Raw genomic sequence first — 14,344 nt, forward strand, 5'->3', positions numbered from 1 at the left:
ACCCCATAGACGTCTGGCTAGAACTATTTGCTCAGCTCAACTCGGCTCGGCTCGGCTGCGTGCAATGCCAAAGCCTCAAAGCAACGTGCCTCAAATCTCGACCACAACATTACATCAACTTGCCAGACGCATCAACGCCCAGCTGCAAGTTGCCCTGCGGTGCGCCTCGGTCTGCACCTAAAGCTCACCCAAAACCTCAATACAAACCTCGTGTCAGAGAGGGAGATTGAGACTCCAAAAGAGAGAGAGTGTCTGTGTGTGTGTGTGTGTCCGTCTACACGCACATCATTATCCATTCAATGACGGTGGCCAGAGTAAATGCAAATCGAATTAGATTTAATATGCATTTTAACCACAACAAACTGTGCATATAATGTGTGCTCCTCCACCTCCTGCTACTGCTCCTGCTCCTAACAGCTCGGCTCTGATTCAATCGCAGCAACTAAAGATAAGGAGCCAAATGTCTTAGGCCGTAAACCTCAAAGTTTTCATTGAATTGCATTTAAATTTCTAAGCCTCTGAAATGCATTTAATAGTTTAATTTAATTTAAAATCAACTATTTAGCTTAATAACTGTGACTTATTAGAATAAGCTATTAAGTAGGCTCAATATAAATTAATAATTTAAGCTCTTTGGGTTTTATGCCTGTGGTGAATATTAAAATTAAGGGCTTTGGCTAAGGGAATAACTCCCATAGTTATATATATAGAAGATATACAGAAAAATAAAAATGAGATCTTAAGATAAATATTAAATTGAATTTAAATTTGTAATAGTCATATAATTTATAATAACAATATTTAATAAATATATATTAATAGTTGTGTATATATAAAAACCTACAATTCACTTTATGAAGGAATACAAATTAAAAATTGTATATATTAGTATATAAATATTATAATTGCGAAATAGACATGGTTTGACGATTTACCGAAATATTTATTTAACGACTCTCAAATCAAATTTTGAACTTAAGGGAATTTCATATTATTCGACTTTAGGGTATTCAACCTGAGGGGACCACAATGTGTGGATATTTTACGAATTAATGAGTTTACTTCAAATGGGGACAGCAGTATTTATGAATTATTGAGATTCTCAACTTAGCGGGAGACAACTTGTCGTGACTCGTTTGTAGAGGCTTATATTATATAAATACAATTCAGCTTTCATTAAACACTTCAGTTCAAAGTGGAGGCTTAAATACATATCCATATGCTACAGAGCTCAGATCAGCGCATCAGAAAATTTCCCACAAAAAAAAAAAAAAAAATTTCTGATTGCAGCGAATTTATCTGAGCTCAAGGAAAACTGCGCTGGAATTAATGAAGTAAATGCTCGACCTCAGAATGACAGCGATTTATGAAGCATCAATTGGCTGGCTGGGGCACTTTTCTGCTGCTCCTGCATCAGCTTGCTGACCCAATTAACAGCATCTTTCATTGACAATTTAAAGCTCTTGCCATTACAAAGAACACTTGCAACACCAACACACACACACACACACACACACGCACTTTCACACATACAGTGAAAGGCAATGCATAATATGGGTCATTAGCTCTGAGTGTGTTGCACGTGCAGCACTTGCCACGCCCTCTTCATTGCCATTAATTACATTTATTTCATCGATGACTTACTCGAGCTGCCAGCCGCCAAGAGGTGAGGCAACAACAAGAACAAGAAATTCTCGCTTCATTGAAGCATAATTAACTGCAAGTCTCTACAGCGACTTGCAACATTCGGTTGCACGTTGCAAGTGCAGCTGACAGCCGGAACAGCAGCAGCAGCAGCAGCAGCAGCAGCAGCAGTAGAAAAACATAGCCAATCGTAATGTAAACCAAATTCGATAATAATGTAGACCGGACAGCTAATCGGATAATGATTAAGCACATGCATAATGGCTTAGTGTGTGTGTGTGTGCGTGTGTGTTTGGGAGACCGCCCGTTGACAGCGTGAAATCAGCACGTGTATTGAGTCAAAGGCGAGCGCGTACATGGCTCATTAATCACATATCCAATTACGAGTACATTATTCCAATTCCATACTTACGCGCGCGCATAAGACAGCTGCAAAGGAGGCGGTGTGGGAGTGGCAAGTGTGAGGGTGGGGGGCTGTGGGCTGTGGGCTGTGGGCTGCGGGATGTAGTATACCCCTTTCTACTTTGAGGCGGGTTTGTTCATTAGAGACAGCGCGCTTTTAAGGCCATGCGATTTCACTGTTTACCCGCGCGCTAATTGTAAATGGCAATCAGGGCGGCGCTCTGATCCGCTCCAGAACAAGACAAAGCCAACTGTCGACTCGAGTCGAGGCGAGTCGAGTCGAGTCGAAGCGAGGCAAGTCGAGTCGAGTGGCGTTGTCTAAAGTCGCTGCCTGATTGCGCCAATTGGCAAGCGCCCGGGCACGCACGACTGACTCATACAAACTTGAAACTAAACAAGTGAGCGCGCTCTCAGCGGAAGTATATGCCTATGAGATATCCTGAGCATGTCCTCCAGTTGCTGTTTCAGCTAAAGAACTATGTTCTCTCATGAACTAACCTGCATACGTGTGAGGTAAATCCAATATTAGTAGTACAAATAAAGTGATATTAATAAGCTCAATATTTTGAAAATAATTTGAAACGGATATTAAGATTTATATTTTTATCAATATAAATTTATTAATATATTAATCCAACTCACTGCCACAGCTGTATTAAATTTAATTAATTTAAGTATAAAGTTGATGTACAGATTCGCCAGTTCATGATAAGCAATAAAAAAAAAAAAAAAAAAAAAACAAGATTAAAAAATAAATAAATAAATAAATAAAATAAAAATAGCTTTATATTGCGCGAAGCCTGAAATTTCATAATTATAAAAGAATTCTCCAATAGTTACATGATATATTACATATGTAACCCATTACTTAACCTAAGCCATACCATTTCGATATACAATATAACCTTTTGGATGACTGATTTTAAATTTGCCTACATTTAACATGTGATTAAATACATATATATAAAATCTCAAGTCTCTAATATTTATGCTTTACGAGTTCAATGAGCTCACACAGAGAGATAAACAGAACAGAACAGAACAGAACAGTTGAGTCCGTTCTTAGTAAAAAATGCTTGCATGTACTGTAGAAGTCGGCTATAACGACTTCGCTTATAGCGTCCGTGCGGTTATTGAGACAATTATGATTCCCAGGCAAACTTATACGGTTATAATGCCTTCCGGGTATAGCGACGGTATCTTGAGCATCATTATAACCAAATTCTACTGTATATGTATTTTAACATATTTTCCATACATATGCTCCATACATACATTTCAGCAAAACCCATATACCCCGCTTGGCTCAATTTCACTGGGTATAACAAGAGAAGTACTCGCATCTCAGCGCAAAGGCAGCCAACCAGGCGGGCTGGGCGGGCGAGTCGTGGCAGCTGGCAACGCACAAAGATAGGCAAGAGCTGTGCTGATGTTACGAAACGGTTAATTTAGACGGCAATGACAACGGCAACAACTCGAGCAACAACATGAACAGCAACAACAACAAACGATTTCAGCTCGAAAGCTGTCAACACAAACGGAGGCAGCTTCGCCATTTGCATAGGGGCGTGTGTGGGTCCAGGATCTGCAATTGAAATTGTCAATTGGATGGGATGGGGTGTGGGGTGTGGGGTGTGGAGTGTGGGGCTGAAAGAGTCTGGAGTAGATGGCGTGGTGCTAGGGTTAAGAGATGCCTGGTAGCTGCCAGCCGCTTTATAGCTGGCTTTTGCAACTCTGTTGCCATATAAAAAAACATTTTTTACTGTTTGCACTTGGAGCTGGAGCTGCTGGCAAATGCTTAGAATTTAATTAGCCACGCCATCCGATTATGGTCCATTCCAGGCAGCGAGCATGAAATTACTTTTACCTCTTGGCCAAATATAACGCAATAAGATATATGCCACATAGATATATACATATATAAATATCTACACGTATATAAACTGCGTGACATGACACAGCTCTTAGTAGCTCAGCTCGAGGGCGAAACTTGGAGGTGGCAAACACTTAACTTGATTATAGCAGGAGTTTCGATATCTTAAATTAAATATTGATTTCTTGTTTTAGTTCTAATTCTCAATTAGTGTGCGTTTATTTAGTTTACTATAGTTTTGGTCATAGACTTAACTTGGATTTTGGGTGATTTATCCAGAGAGATAAATCAGATAGATACAGATCTTCTCAAGAGCAATAATTGAAGTATATATTTATCTAATTTTTTTTTATTGATGACTTTGATATTTCTTAATAAATAAGTAAAGTTATAGATAACCCTTTTTTTTTTAACAAGCATGTCCGATCTGGATGTACTCGGAACTAAGAACGGCAGATGAGTCCTTGCAGCCCCAGCGACAGAATAAGTAAGAGACGAGCAACTCGGCAATAGGACAAAACTAATTAATAAACTGATCCTAATTTATCTGTTCTGTGATTTTAGATCATTTATATATCAATTTTCATTTCGAAGAGTAAAATCTTCGACCGGCTTTTATAGCTATCTTTACCTATATGAGCAATAATAAATATTTGCAACTTATAATAATTAAAGAATGTTAAACAAAATTTGGTTTATACCCAAAAAAAACTGGATGCGCATTGATGAGCTATTGCATGACGAACGATCATTAGCTCAAGTTGCAAACGAGTTCCCATCAAATATCTGATTAGTCTAACTTAACGTATTTATTCCAAATATGTTACATATATTTTTAGAGCTTTTTTATGACGCAGAGACTGGTTTATATAGTAAACGAGAAGAGAGTTATTGACGCTAGGCTGTAGTGACTCATAGTCTAATTATTCAATAATCCAATGTATTTAAATAATTTACAAACATGAATAAACATATTTGCTGACAAATCTAATGTATCAGTAACAAGATAACCAAGCATATTAGAATACATTCATATATCTATACTATGCATACTATGTCTTGCTTAGGCGGATCGTGCTGTCACCTTTCCTTCTGACTTCGTCATCGTCTACGTTTCAGTCATTGTTGTTGTTGTTGCTGTTGTTGTTGTTCTGCGGTGAATGGGATTGCGATTTCGCTTAGCGTTGACACAAAACAATGGCCAACACTTCAGCACTTTCATTTTTCAGTTTGAAACACACACACACACACACACACACAGACGTATAGAAGAACGCGCACTTTTAGCAGATTTTTTATTTATTTTCGTGTTGACAGCTCAACACACACACATACACACACACGGACCAACAAACACACACATACACAGGGAGCGAGAAGCTGTGGCAAACAATTTGCAACGTCGCACTCAACATGAAGTGTTGCGGTTTTTTACTCTTTGTTGTTGTTGTGTGTGGCATGTTTTATATTTTTAGAAATTGTTTTTAGTTGCATGAGTCGCTTTTGTGTTTGGAACAAATATGGCAGCAGCAGCTGGAGTCAACTGGACGCTGCAGACGTAGGCGTGGCTGGCGTTGATGACAGATAAGACACATATTGTGAAAACTTTTCAAGCATGCACACACACACACACACACATGCAGGCACACATACGGCACAGCTGCTGCTTCATGCAATTAAATAACACAGACTCGCTCCCTCTCTGTCTATCTCCCTCCCTTTCTCTGCTTTAACGAACAGCTCAAAAGTATGCAACACTTTTTGATACGTCTTTATTAATTGGGCCAGCACACAGCCACCCACACCACACACACATACACACACACACACACACATTCACAGAAATTTAATTAAAAATAGCATCTAACCAGTTGTCGCCTTGAGCGCCGCAGCGCTCAGCAACGGCTTCGTATTGCAGCAGCCACAGGGCGTATTCGGCGGCGCCAACGGGTCGCAGCACAGTTCACACTGCTCCTGGCCCAACGTCGTGTTTTGCGCTTGAGGTGAGCTAATTAAAAAAATGCATTTCAACAGCAAATCAATAATAATAATAATGAAAAGCGCAAAAACAAAACGGTAAAGTAAATGCTATTATGCTTGATAGCTGTTTGCTTACGTAGGCTGAAAACTGTTGGCCAAACTTCCAATTGGCGCCGGTGCTGCTGTTGCTGTTGTTGTTGCTGCTGCTGCTGCTGCTGCAAGCGGCGCCAATGCGATTTTTGGCGATGCTTCTAAATATGTTGTGTATGATTGTTGTTGCAACTGAATTGGCAGCTGAGTGAATGGTTGTTGTTGTTGCTGTTGTTGCTGCTGCGGCAGAGATGTCGATTGTAGCTGCTGCTGCTGCTGCTGCTGTTGCTGTTGCTGGCGTACATTGACGCCATTGTAGCCTTGCAATATTTGAGGTTGTTGACTTGGCAGCTCCACAAAAAAGTGCTGCTGTTGCTGCTGCTGCCCCCGCGACTCCTGCTGCTGCTCCTGCTGCTGCCCCCGCTGCTTGTGCTCTGTCTGCCAATTTGGCATAGTTTGCTTCAACAATTGCTGGAAGAACGGCGCCAGCTCTTCGCTATCCCTGACTTCTTGCAGCGCCGTTGCCTTAATAATTTGTGTTGGCGCACGTTGAGCGGCCGCACGATTTGGCAACTGTGCGGCGCCAGCTCCAGCCCCTCCTGTCACATTATAGATTGTCGGCGCTAAGCTGCAAGTAAATGGCTGCTCAATAGCTTGACCCCTTTCCAGCACTTAAGCCCATAGGCGACCTACTTTCTGGCCGTCAACGTCGACGGCTGTTCAAACAGTTGCTGAGCGCCAATTGTGCTCAGGCAGCAGAGCACAGCAGAGCTCAGCAGCCATGTGTGCGAATTGAAACACATTCTGAGTACCAAGAATGATCTATACAGAACCGGCCTCTACCAAGCACCGACACACACTGACACCGGGCCAAGCGAGTCATACAGTTATGTAGAAACCTGATGGGGCAGCACTAACTAGTTGTTCGCCACAAATCGGGCTTTGTTTTGTTAGTTCTCCATAATCACATACATATTTTCGGCATTTGATTTTAGTACTTCTTTTGTTTGTTTATTTGGACATTAATTTGTATACATAATTATTGACTCTCATAAATATGCATACAATTATTATAAAGTGCGAACAAACTGATTTGCATAAATTTGCGGTGAGGTCTGTATTACAGCAACAGAAATGCTCGAAAGCCTGATTAAATTCACATAAATTAAATGGCTTATTATTGTTAATAGGTAAATATTTAAATACCTTAAATCTTGAACGCTTCTGCATTGTTTAGTCTATTCAATTATTGCGAGTGTTTGGCAAACAGCCGCGCTCAGCTAGCCATTATGTCTGTAGACATCATTAAACAGAATTTGTTTACGCAAATTTTTTGACTTTTATATACCATGTAAATAAATAGGTAATGTAATAAATAGGTGGACAAAAATTGAGCATTTTACTTAAACATTTAAGATATATGAAAATTATAATAAGCTGTCAGAAGAAGGCGTGTCCATATAAACCATATAAAGTGAAAGTGTTAATAATACCTCGAACAATGCCATAGAACTTAAGATTAGATTAATGAAAGCCTCAGAGTCTCTATTGACAGGTTCAGGCTCTGTAGAGTCCAATTGGCCACACCTCTCTTGTCTCCCCTCTCTCATTCAACTTTAGCCTATTGAGGCTCATGCTCGATTTTATAATATCACATTTCCATTGAATCAACGTCAAACTGTCTAAAGCACTCACAGGTTAATAGAGTTCCTCAAGTCTTATCCTTTGATGCCCTGGTCATGCGCTTCAGCATACAGCGTCAATCTGTTAAAATGGCAATTGCTGTTGGCCATCTTTCACACATAGATAACGCAGCTCTTAGTCGCTCTAATTCGTGTCTGTGTGTGCGTGTCAAATGTTTTTCCATTAAATTACATGCATAGCCTGTCTGCCACAAGCATAGAGCAGCTCACAGCTCAGCCCACAACTGGGTCGACCACCAAAGTCATGAAATTTAGTGTTGGCGGCATAATTAGACCATCAATTGCGGAAAACTCATGACAGTCATGAATGGGCGTTTGTGTGAGGCGTCTAACCACAGAGTTACAGGCCCAACACACTCACACACACTCACACTCACTCGGATAGCAATGGCGAATAAAGTAATATAGCCCAAAAGCATAAACTCATCAGCGTCGGAAAGGCTGACAACGAATGCGAGCAGCAACAACAACAAGAGAAGTTGGCCAAAAAGCTGTTGTCGCTGGCCATCACTTTTGGCCGACTGTTGCTTACAGCTATAATGTTGGGATAATGACAGCAGCAGCAACAGCAACAATTGAGGCACGCACAACTCGAAAATACCCAGTAATCTGAGTAGGAATAGAGAGAAAGAGAGAGAGAAAGATAGGCAGGCAAAGAGTTAGACCGCAAGACAATGAAAACAAGAGAGAAAGACATATAATATGACTCATCCAGTTAGAAATGGATTTAGCAAGACTATAAATACTTCTGAGAATATAGCTAAGCATCAATAGGCTGAAGAGCGAGAGAGAGAGAGAGAGAGAGGAAAAAAAGTAAATAAGCCGGAAGACAAGGCAAGACCCTGAAGACAATAGAGAAAGACAAGCTATATGACTCATCCAGTTAGAAATGGGTTTAACAAGACTATATCTAAATACTTCTAAGAATTTGGCTAAGCATCGACAGGGTGAAGAACGAGAAAGATAGAGAGAAAGAAATACCCAAGAGCAGACTGATATTATTGTATATATACTTTTCTAAATCTAGTTTTTCAAGTCATTCGTATTATTCGAAAAAAATAAGGCAAAAAAGTCGCTTTGGCTAATGAATCTTAATAAGAATATTTATACTTTTAAGATTCTAAATCAAAGTGTGGCAGATCAATGGGAAGTCCACAAACAACTAAGCAGGCAGTTAGAGTGAGACAACAGATATGCGGCAAAGCAGACAGAGGAAAAAGGAAAGAAGCATGCCTCTAATAAGATCAAAGTGCAAAGATAAGCAGAGAAATAATAAACAGGCAATTAGACAGAAACAGAGATAAGAAGAGAGAGAGAGAGAGAAAGAGAGAGAGAGAGAGAAAGAGAGAGAGAGACAGATGCCACCATAGAAACAGACAGTTAAAGAGACAAGCCCGATAAACTAGGCTTATATAGACTATATACTGTCTTAAGATGTGAGATTTTAAGATCTCTAAGATATAGACAGAATTAAGATCTCTAAGATATAGACAGAAAAAGCCATAAATAGGTAATGCGGAGGGCAGATAGACAGATGGATAGATAGTCAGGTCAGATAGATAGATAGATAGATAAACAACTAGACAGATATTTTATATATTTTTTAATTTTTTCTTTAGCTTTATTTGATCATAATAATCATATAAAGCTTATGCATATGGATCAGACAGATCACGCAGGCACGGTAGATAGATTCAACTCGACTTCTCATAATGTCACATAAGCTTACCCAAACCCAAATACCCATTCGAGAGCATTTGCAATGGGTAGATCGTATAACAAGTGCAAGCCGAAATGCAAAGCACAAATGCTACTTTTGTCGCTCATAAATATTCACTTGAATATATTCAGCGCATTGTTGTTGTTGTTGTTGCTGCTGTTGTTGTTGTTGCTGCTGTTGTTGTTGCTGCTGAGTGTTGGTTAGCCTGGCTAGCTGGCCGACTGACTGCATGGCTGGCTGGTTGGCCGTCTGGTTGGCTGACTGTTTGGCTTTGTGTTCGCTTTCATTTTCAGTTTTTGGCCAAAAGGCGCAAAAGTGTGAAAATGTTGACCATTTTTGTGACTATTTTTCGGTGACTGGCAGCGGACTGTGAAAGTTGAGCACATAAATTCTATGGAAATTTTGTGACTCTGGAGCCAAAAAGGAGCGAAATTAAAAGCACATTGCCCCGCAGCCACAGCCAAACACCGAGCAGCGAACACCGAGCAGCGAACAGTGAACACCCAAAAACACTTACAAATACGTCGTATGTGAAGTGCTCTTTTTAGTTAAATTACACGCTCTAATCCACAAGTTTGCGAGTGGAGAGCCCGTCCAACCTGGCAGACAAAATGAAAGAGAACCTAAAAACAAACCAAAGAGAAGCGACTAAAGTAGAAAACATAAAAGGCGACATTTCGTAAAGGCGCCAAGGGCCACCAAACCACAGAGAGCCAACAGCAGACAGCGCCAAAGCTAAACACAGCAGCAGCAACAACAACAACAACCACCGAAGGCAGCTGAAAAGTATGCAAGGCATAATAATTCATGCTGATGGAATTGTATGCATGAATATAAGGAAGGTTGAGAAAATGCGGATTGGGAGCGGGTAAAGTGTTGCGTCTGCCCTCAGCGGCTGAAAATCATATGCATCACGTGATTAAACGCGTCATGCATGAAAATGTAAAATATTGCGCTCCTGTAAGCTAGCAAGCGCGCGCGAGAGAGAGAGAGAGACAGAAAGAGAGAGGGACAGCGAAAGCGAGATGAATCGAGACAGAGTTAACGGCTCATGGAGTCAACGACTGGCCAGAGAGAGTCCGTGAAAGTAAGAGAGAGATAGATAGCTAGAGAGAGCAGCCAAAAATAAAAGTAAAATAAAATAAAAAACAGAGTTGAATAGTAAAAAAAAAAATTAGACATCGCACGTCATGTTTACTTGACTTGACTGGCAAAGCCTGCAAAGCAGCAACAAAAACAACAAACAAAAACAAAAACAACAACAATGTGGCAGGAGCAAGCAAAACGCCTGCGTTACAAATTTCTCACAATTTTTTCTCATTTAAATGGAGAAATTGTGCGCTGACTGGCACTGACTGAGATGAATCTGGGCAGCACGTGCTGAGATGCCAGCCCTGCCCTGAACTTGGCCAAAAGGCAGGCGAAAGTAGTGGGGGAGTGGCAGGCAAATGCACGCCATCTCTGTGCAGCTCTTTGTGGCTTATGTGCAACAAAACAAAACACTAACACAGCGCAAATAGTTAATTTAAAAATATGCATGAAATAAATGGCTTCCGCTGAAGGTCACTGAGGGCAAATTGCAGTGAGAGAAACTAAGTGAATGTTCGCCCATTAACTGTATTCCATATGTACTATATATGTATGTATATGTTTATAATGTAAATGGCGAATAGAAATATATTACTTGTATTATTAAAAATATTGAAATCTATTTTTAGAATTTTATTTAAATTCTAATTTTTCATAAGAGCTGCGTACTATAAGAACTAGCTATAATGTGATATTAGGATATAAATTGTATATAATAAAAAAAAATTAAAAAAAAATAAAATAAAATTAAATTCTAAATATTAGAATATAGAAAATGATCACAACATTTATGTATATTTATGTATGCTTTCTGAAATTGTATATTTTATTATTATATATAATTATTTTTATATAATATATTTTTATATTTTATTTGTATATAATTTATATATTTTTCATATATAATATAATTATATATTTATTATTTGATATAACATTTTTTTTATATTAAATTGCATTATCTATTATTTCATAATAATTTTTATTCACATAAAATTTAATAAATAGATGTATAAAATTTGTATATTTCATATAAACTTTTTTGTTAAATATAAAAATATATTTTTTATATATTCTATTTAATATTATATTGCAATATCTAATATAATTTCCTTTAAGAATTTATTGAAAGCAGTTAAATTTATATTACTTATTCAACTAAGCCCAGCTAAAGTGGGAAAATTCAACTTTAATACGCATACGCCGCATTAGCCAGCTACTTATTTTAACAACTGCTCTCCCTCTCCAGCATAAATGCTTAAAGAATTACATACATATAAGTGTATGTGTGTGCGATGTCATGGTTGGCCAAAAACTTTTAGTATACTTTGTGCAAATTTATTACTGCATTTTGTATATATCATTCAGAAGGCGAACCGAGTGAAATTATGTCAGCCAAGGCAGCTAAAAGTTTAAGTTTAACTACTTTTCTACGAGTTTTTCCTAATGCTAGCACAGAAAAAAAGGCGAGAGATGAGAGCACATAAGAGTATGGCAGACAAATAGATACTCTATATTACTTAACAGAACTTGAAGTCCTGGAATACTTCATATTCCGTTTCAGGTGTGTAGACCTCTTGAACTTCGTATGAGTTTATGCCCATACACAGTAGATGTTTCACTTCATTGTCCGCGTTAGTAAGATGCCGTGATACCCTAAGAAAAAAACAGTGCAGCACACACACAGACACACACACGAACTAAGTGACAGAGGGAGAGAGCTAGACAGAGATGGAGAGAAAGACATGAGAACTTTCTTCAGCTGGGGTGAGCACAGCTTGTCGCAGTTGGAGCTGCACTTAGCTTTAGTTGATTATTTTCCACTTTTTGCACAGTTTTTCGTGTTCCTCGCTCCCTCTCTTTTTTATGGCTGCTGCAGCCTACGTGAATTGTGACAAATTCTCGTGCCGCCGCTGGCTCAGGCTCTATGCTAAATGCCAAGCGGCCAGGCTCTGACACACTTTTAGTTTCTTTTAGCATATTTTTTTTTTTTTTTTTTTTTGGGCGCAACGCAGTGCGGCTAAAGCCAAATTATGTTGGACACGTGCGTGATAAAGACAGCGACTAGAGGGAAGGGAGGGAGAGAGACAGAGGGAGATATGAGAGAAATGTGAATGTGTACTGGCCTAATGCTGCCAGCTTCAGGGCATTTCATTAGCCACTCCATTGAAATTTAACGAATGCATTTCGACTTTAAGCTAGCTAATAGAAAATACTATTAAATATATACAGAACATAATAAAATAAGAGAAAAATACAAATAGAAATAAAAATAAAATGCAACAAAGTTTGCAACAGCAAATCAGCGAAAGCGCCAACAAACTATTAAAAACTTTACAACAAGAGAAAAACTTTCAGACAGAGCAGAACTTGGATATGGACTTGGATTTAGATTTGGCTGCAGCAACTGCAACTGCAACGGCTGTTGTTGCTGCTGCTGCTTGGCATCCATATCTGACGAATGCCAAAAAGCAAAAGTTTTTTGCTGCCTGCTGCCTGCTGACTGCTACAATGTTTGTGCTGATTGCAGCGCTGCAAATAGCTTTTGATTTCACAAATCAAAAGTTTCTTGTGCAGCGCACGTGATTTATGCCTGCAGCAGTCCAAATGTCTTACAGTCCATGCCTGGACTGGACGGGACGGAACGGAACGGGATGGGACTAGACTGGACTGGACTCGACTCGTCTGCAGTCCAGCGTGGTCCAGAATCAGCGGCGACATGCACGAACGGTTTCTCCCTGCTGCGCAAGCAGAGAAGATTGAATACCCTAGCTGAGATTAGGCAGAAGTACAAATATTATTTAGAGGTATTTTCTAAACACGATATGTAATATATACAAATACATACATACATATTGTAAATGATGAGTGTTTGACAATAGAAATATTTTATAGAACTATCATATAGAGGCAAGTAGTAGTATCCAATAAAACAATTTATTAAAATAAATAAAATATATAATATAAAAGAATAAATAGCTTACCAAAAGACAGAGCTAACAGAACTTACCTACAGGAACAGTTCAATTGAAAGCAAGTCAAGATGAGAGTTCAGTATTTTTCTAGTCATAGTTCGGGTAGTAGCAGATCTATCAGTATCTAGAGTCCTAGCCAGCTTTAGCTAAATCAGAATCTTATCTGTCGAGCTATTTATGGGCCACCGCAACTTGAATTCTTTAGCTTGAGACGAAAGTTTTCCATGTACTCCTAGTAATCCTCCATAGCGATTTCACCAACAGAACTTTCAGCTTGCACTCTTCCACTGCTTGCTGATAAGTCTGACAAATTAGATAACCAAATCATAATACCCCGCAGTGACTATGGGCCTGACTGTGCCTTGACTAGACGTGGCCTAGTTAGCACTTTGATGGACAGATGCGGGCGGGAATGGCAGTTGCATATTAGTGTTGACCTCATCAGACCTTCGCTACGGAAACTTCTAATGAATGCAGCTGCAGCATTCCGGAATGCTCAACATGTTTGCAACTAATTGCCAGCCCCTTGCAGCTAGATGTGGCAGCACTAAGTGCAAACTTTGCGCGTAATGAAAATAACATAGCACACCTTCTGGCAGAGCACCTGCAGCAGAAGCAGCAGCAGCCGTTCGCTATGCGTTGTGTCTAACTGTCTGTCAGCCATAAATAACATCAATTAATAGCCACGCCGCAGGGGCTGCAGCTCCAGCTGAACCTGTGCCAGGTGCGTAGATAAAGCTAATTGAGTGCCGCAACAAGGCCGAGCGAATGCCAACAACTTTGCGTACGCTAAGCGGCAAACGCGGCGCACAACAGCAACTTGCAACTTGCCCTAAAATCTAAGCTAATTAGCTGCACTTAGGCGTGC

At 39.5% G+C, this 14,344-nt stretch overlaps 1 protein-coding gene across 1 annotated transcript; it reads right to left on the bottom strand.

Moving 5' to 3' along the window:
- Positions 1–5,676: 5,676 nt before the first annotated feature.
- LOC6574851 (alpha-protein kinase 1) lies at positions 5,677–6,865 on the bottom strand. Its single transcript, XM_032733568.2, has 3 exons — positions 6,683–6,865; positions 6,036–6,617; positions 5,677–5,927 (listed from the first exon to the last, which is right to left on the bottom strand). The coding sequence occupies exons 1-3, from the start codon at positions 6,790–6,792 to the stop codon at positions 5,783–5,785; spliced, it is 837 nt and encodes a 278-aa protein (XP_032589459.1). The 5' UTR covers positions 6,793–6,865; the 3' UTR covers positions 5,677–5,782.
- Between the last annotated feature and the right edge of the window lie 7,479 nt (positions 6,866–14,344).

This window comes from Drosophila mojavensis, unplaced genomic scaffold (genome assembly GCF_018153725.1).
Source record: "Drosophila mojavensis isolate 15081-1352.22 unplaced genomic scaffold, ASM1815372v1 contig_231, whole genome shotgun sequence".
NCBI classification, from domain to species: Eukaryota; Metazoa; Arthropoda; class Insecta; order Diptera; family Drosophilidae; genus Drosophila; species Drosophila mojavensis.

Bases quoted from the DNA above. Each gene is read 5' to 3' on its own strand.
- LOC6574851 (XM_032733568.2), bottom strand. From the start codon at position 6,792: ATGTGTTTCAATTCGCACACATGGCTGCTGAGCTCTGCTGTGCTCTGC. The intron at 6,618-6,682 runs GTAGGTCGCCTA...ATTTACTTGCAG, and splicing joins TCGACGTTGACGGCCAGAAA to CTTAGCGCCGACAATCTATA. The intron at 5,928-6,035 runs GTAAGCAAACAG...TTTTTTAATTAG, and splicing joins GCCAACAGTTTTCAGCCTAC to CTCACCTCAAGCGCAAAACA.